General features: G+C 47.5%; 1 protein-coding gene across 2 annotated transcripts in view; it reads right to left on the bottom strand.

The window, feature by feature from the left end:
- Positions 1-6,000, bottom strand: part of Loxhd1 (lipoxygenase homology domains 1) — a 149,426-nt gene that overhangs the window by 101,974 nt on the left and 41,452 nt on the right. For both annotated transcript variants that reach the window (XM_032885677.1, XM_032885679.1), the window contains exons 6-8: positions 4,824-4,972; positions 3,215-3,338; positions 1,447-1,697 (exon numbers count right to left, since the gene is read on the bottom strand). In XM_032885677.1, coding sequence (XP_032741568.1) covers positions 1,447-1,697; positions 3,215-3,338; positions 4,824-4,972 — 524 coding nt within the window. The remainder of the gene's footprint in view (positions 1-1,446; positions 1,698-3,214; positions 3,339-4,823; positions 4,973-6,000) is intronic.

The raw sequence follows: 6,000 nt of genomic DNA on the forward strand, positions 1-6,000 counted from the left end.
TGCAAGTTTACACTCCCACCAGCCATGGAGGAGTGCTCCCTTTTCTCCAGGTCCTCAACAGCACGTGCTATCTCGTGAGGGTTTGACCTTAGCCATTCTAATGGGCATACGATGGAATCTCGGGGTCATTTTGATTTGCATTTCCCTGATGATGTTGAGCATTTCTTTAAGTGCTTCTCAGGCACTAAAGATTCCTCTGTTGAGAATCCTCTGTTTAGCTCTGTACCATATTTTAAATTGGGTTATTTGGTTTGATACTGTCTAATTTCTTGAGTTCTTTCTATATTTTGGATATTAGCCCTCTGACAGATGTAGGGTTGGTGAGGTCTTCTCCATTCTGTAAGCTGCCATTTTGTCCTATTGATGGTCCTCTGCCTTACACGAGCGTTTCAGTTTCATGAGTTCCCATTTATTAATTCTTGAACTTAGTGCCTGAGCCACTGGTGTTCTGTTAAAGAAGTTGTCTCTGGTACCAATGAGTTAAAGACTATTTCCCACTTTCTGTTCTATTAGACTAAGTGTGTCTGGATTTTATGTTGAGGTCTTTAATCCATTTGGACTTGAGTTTTGTGCAGGGTGATAAATATGGATCTATTTGTATTCTTCTACATGCAGACATCCAGTTAGACCAGCACCATTTGTTGAAGATGCTTTCTTTTTTCCACTGTATAGTTTTGGTTTCTTTGTCAAATATCAAGTGCTCATAGATATACGGGGTTAATTCTAGGTCTTCTCTTCTATTCCATTGATTAGACCTGTCTGCTTTTGTGACAATACAATTCAGTTTCTATTACAATTTCTCTGTAGTACAGCTTGAAATCAGGGGTTGTGACACCTCCAGAAGTTCTTTTATTGTACTGGATTGTTTTAGCTATCCTGGTTTTATTTGTTCATTTGTTTGTTTTGTTTTGTTTTGTTGCTCTTGTTTTCCTGTAAGAAGTTGAGAACTGTTCTTTTGAGGTCTGTACAAGATTGGGTTGGAATTTTGATGGGGACTACATTGAATCTACATTGGTTGCTTTTGGTAAGACTGAAATGTTTACTGTTAATCCTTCCACTCCATGAGTAAAACAAAGAGATCAGGAAACTCTCGGGCAAATGGTTGGATTTAGGAAATATCATGGAATGGGTTTGCCAGAGAGAGAGAGAGAGAAAGAGAGAGGAGAGAGAGCACAAGAGCAAGATCTTTCTTCCTTATCCTTTACATAGGCTGCCACTGGAAGGTGTGGTCCAAATTTAGGGTAGGTCTTCCTACCTCAAATGATCCAGTTAACTAAAAATCCCTCACAGGTGTGCCCAGAAGCTTGCGACTTATTCAGTTAATCCCAGATGGAGCTGAGTCGACCAACTGAGAGCAACCATCCCAAGAATACAGGATGGAACTTGTCCTTCAGTGTTAAACAGGAACCCATTGACCGGGAGAGCATTCATGGGCTGCCACCTTACCTTCTCACAGTACCAGCCTCGGTTGACGCCTATGTTGCCGTGCCCAATGGAGACCCGGCTCAGTGGGCTAAGGAGGACAGCCAGGTCGATGTGGAAGATGTCTGTGCGGCCCCTGTCGAACACGCCACCTTCCAGAAAGATTTTTCCACTGTTCCTATTTCCTCTGGCTCCGTACATGACCAAATAGATTTTAGATTTGGTCCCAGCTCCACGGATATCCCCAGTGAAGACAGTGACAATGTAGGTTATGGCTGGAATGAAGGAAGGGCAGAGAGGGTTCGAAGTGGTTTTATCAGAACATTCCTGTCTCCATGTTTGCTACAACACCACTCACCCACACATGGCCATGCCCCTCCCCATCCCCCGTTTCACACACTCAGAGCAGTGTCCCTCACAACCTCATCTGTTTCTCAATATTGTCTTAGTATATATGAGGCTGGGGGTGAACTGCTTCTGTTATTTCAGGGAACTGTCAGCACTCATTAATGGAGACAAAGACAAGAAGGAAACTGAGCTGGTTAAAAATAGCACTTATTATTAATGGTAATTATCATGTGTACATTATTAACAGCTGCCAGATAAATTCTGTTACGTCTAATTTAATTATAATAGTCAAATCCATCGACGGTGATTTATCTCTGGCCTATCTGGTTCATTTGGTTCTTTTGCTGAAAATATAACTTTTTAGAAGGGGCACTAACATCTTCCCTCATCGCCCCGGGCTGAGGAAGAGGAGAGGGAACACAATAAGTTGGGTCATCTTGGGTTTTGATCAGTCAGGAGGCATGGTGAGCCCGTGGTTCTGCAGGAGAACCACCAATTGCTAAGTAAACTTCTAAATAGGGCAAAAAGAACAAAGAGAGAGCGCCAACACTTGAACCAGAAACTCCCTTAAGCGCTTGTCAGCATCCTTTTATCCTGTTGCTTGTCAGCATCCTTTTATCCTGTCCTAGGGTTTAAGAACAGGGGAAACATCAGATGTGGCAGGGAGAGGAGACAGGGCAGGCATGAAGATGGGGATGCCCCAAGGAGCAGAAGGTATGGGTGTTAGGAAGAGTGGCTCATGGGCAGATGCCTCAGGGGGCCCAGAGGGGCTGGGAAATGGCTGGAAGGAGTGTCATCTCCTGATGAGGAAACTGGAGCCAATGTGTGGTACAATCTGCGTGCTACACTACAAAACTCTGGCTACACCTCCAGTCTGGGGAAATGGGCTTCAGCAGAGGGGCAAGTTCTTAGACGTGCATAGCCACGTGAGTCTTCTAGAACCCCAAAACCCCAATGACTACCTCAGACAGGTTGAGGGATAGAGGTTTTCAGTAGAATTTACAGTGGAAAGAGGACTTGAGGAGGCGGATCAAAGTTCAGACCAAACCTGCCTTCGACAAGCTATGTGACCCTCAACATCCTTCTGAACTTCTACATGCCTCAGTTTTCTCATCTGTGAGTTGGGAACAGCACAATACCAATGTTGTAGGTGGCTGTAAAGATGAAATAAAACATACGAGGGTCACAAATTCTCCTTCTGGCTGTCTCTCTTAGTTCCTTCTACCCACAGCTAGGAATGCCAGGCCGTTGCCCTGTCTTCTTAGGCATCAGCAGCCTAGGCTGCAACCCAGAGAACTAGAGCATTTTCTAGGGCAGAAAAGATGCTGTCTTTAAACCCAGCTGCCTCCCGTCTGATCACAGCCGTAAGCCACAGACACAGGTACCGACTCTCAAGAAGAAAGGATGGTCGGTCCAGCGGGGGCCTCTCCTCTCCTCAGCCTACCTGTGGTCTCAGCTCCGCCCACTAAGATGTCTCTCTGGATTTTGCCATCATCTTCATCCAGGGCCAGCCAGCGGTTAAGGGGGAAGTCATATTTCCTTTTGTTCCCAATATCTTCAATGATGATCTGAGGAGGAGAAGAGAGGAACAAAATGAGCTGAAGTGTCTTTGAGGGCACGCCGGGTGATCTACCGCCCCATCCAATCAGGGAGTGTGCTCTAACTAGGCACTTGAAGCTCCTCGTGCCTCAAGGAGAGCTCGTCACGGAACACAGCTGCTACTAGGAAACCCTCGGAGAGCCATCCAGGGATGATCCGCAACCTCCTGCACTTGAATCCCAGCCACTAATCCTCCACTGCCTGAAGTCATTTCGGAGAACTGAAGCAAAGTGTACCAGGATACGCTCAGTGAGCTGGGACGGAAGGGGCGGGGCTGGATCTGAGAGCTGGCGAATGAGATGATGGCTTCCCTCTGCTGCAGGTTGGACTTCTGAACTTAATGAGAAGAAGCACAGTCCGTGCGAAGGGGAACTGTGGATTGGAATCAGGGCAGGCAGTCCTGGGACATGGTGGTCACATCAGAAAACATTAGCAGCTGCCAGGGAGGCAACTCTAAGTGGCTATAGAAATCTCCCCACCAAAACAACTATAAGCTGGGTTGATGAAGCTGTTTTCTAGAACATACTGAAGAGAGGAAAGTACCTTCCAAATATGCCGTTTGGACCCAGATACAAAACGACTGGAAAGACAGACATAAAGACATACTCTATGATGAACAGTAGGGTGTGTGTGTGTGTGTGTGTGTGTGTGTGTGTGTGTGTGTGTGTGTGTGTGTTGAAAATCAAGAGCTGTTATCTTGAAGGAATATTCTCCACCTAGCATATCAACAAGCCCACAAGGAAAGATCTTCTGAGAGGCAAGTCCTTTTGGTGAGTCCAGAGCAGGGACCTGTCCATGTTGAAGCCAACTGTATTCTGTGGCTGCAGGGACACACCACATCGCAAGGAAAGACTTCCCAGTGTGAAGGCTAAAAAGGAAAAGGCGCCCCCTAAAATGAAGTGGAAAGGACAAAGCTGCCAGACAGGGGAAATGTCTTGTTTATCCTTCCTAAAATGGGCACTGATACATCAAATGACCCTGGGCTACACAGTCTTCACTCCCTTCCACATAGGCTCAGAGTGCCTGGGTTAAAATATGGGTGGCCTTGAAGTCACTTGGAGTATCAGCTGTAACTACTCTCCCCTCACAGTACTCGATTAACTTCCATCACTTTTAATCGGTCTGATTGGGTAGGGTTCTGTTCGACACAGATGAGGGGAAACACATGCACACAATCACGCATGCAGAGCAATTAGGAGGGTCAGAGGCTTCCCGGAACCTTGAAAGACAGTTAGCCCCAGGCTGGCTCAGACAAGAGAAGTAGGATTCTAGAAGTTTTAACAAGGTCAGTCTTGGAGGCAACCTGGAGGTCAGCATGGAAGGTCAGTGGACTTAGGCAACAGAGTAGAGACAGGCAAATCTAGAGTGGGAAGTCCAGCCCAGTTTCAGGCCTCTGAAGACCCAGACATTCCCCTCCCATGCCTCAGAGGCAGCAGGCAAGCATCTGAACCTACCTTGGACAGGAACCAACCTGCCGACCCCCCCTTGTTGTTGTGGCCCACATTGATCTTCATCAGCTGCCCCAAATCTGGTGCATCCAGTGTGAACTTGTCTTCAGCTCCCTTTTCAAAGTTGTCTTTCTCATTTTCCAGCCTACGCTCCCCTGAGTGCACAGAAGCAAGAACGTTGAGATGGGGGGGGAGAGGGAGGGGAGGAGGAGAGGAGGAGAAGGAGGAGAAGGAGGGAGAGGAGGAGGAGGGGGAGGAGGAGAAGCAGAAGAAGCAGAGGAGGAAGTGAAGGAGGAGGAGGAAGAGGAGGAAGAGGAGGAAGAGGAGGGGAGGAAGGGAGGAGGGGAGGGAAGAGGGGGAGGGGAGGAGGAGGAGGAGGAGGAGGAGGAGGAGGAAGAAGAAGAAGAAGAAGAAGAAGAAGAAGAAGAAGAAGAAGAAGAAGAAGAAGCAGATGAAGCAGAGGAGGAAGTGAAGGAGGAGGAGGAGTAGGGAGGAGGAGGAGGAGGGGGAGGAGGAAGAGGAGGAGGAGGAGGAGAAGCAGAAGCAGAAGCAGAGAAGAAGAGGAGGAGGAAGGAGGAGGAGGAGGAGGAGGAGGAAGAGGAGGAGGAGAAGGAAGAGGAAGAGGAAGAAGAAGAAGAAGAAGAAGAAGAAGAAGAAGAAGAAGAAGAAGAAGAAGAAGAAGAAGAAGAAGAAGAAGAAGAAGAAGAAGAAGAAGAAGAAGAAGAAGAAGAAGAAGAAGAAGAAGAAGAAGAAACCTTCATGGTCTGCCCACTGAAAAAGCTTTTACAAAGCCAAGGGCAGCCCCCTGCTGGGATCTAACAGCTCTTTCCATCCCTCCAGCCTTGGGTAAAGCTCAGTTTGCTTCCAGTGTGGCTGGTTCCTGAGTCTCATAACTGGGTTTCTCACGTCAGCCTTATTCTACCCCTGTGAACCAAACTGTAGCCCTACGCTGAGACTCAAGGTCCCACCTTGCTTTTGCCCATTACTTGTCCTGCACGAGAGCAGTGAGCACGGTACTTGGTATTGGGGTTGCTGCTGGGATTCTGCCCCCTTTGCTCAGCCCTGTCCTGGACTCAGTGCCTGCAATAGCAGCAGACACTATCTGGATCTTTCTCTCTTATTCCTTGCTACGATCCAACAGGATTGCACTGTTAACTTGGTCCTGCAAATGAAGAAACTGAGA

The sequence above is a fragment of the Rattus rattus genome, chromosome 15, assembly GCF_011064425.1.
Source record: "Rattus rattus isolate New Zealand chromosome 15, Rrattus_CSIRO_v1, whole genome shotgun sequence".
NCBI classification, from domain to species: Eukaryota; Metazoa; Chordata; class Mammalia; order Rodentia; family Muridae; genus Rattus; species Rattus rattus.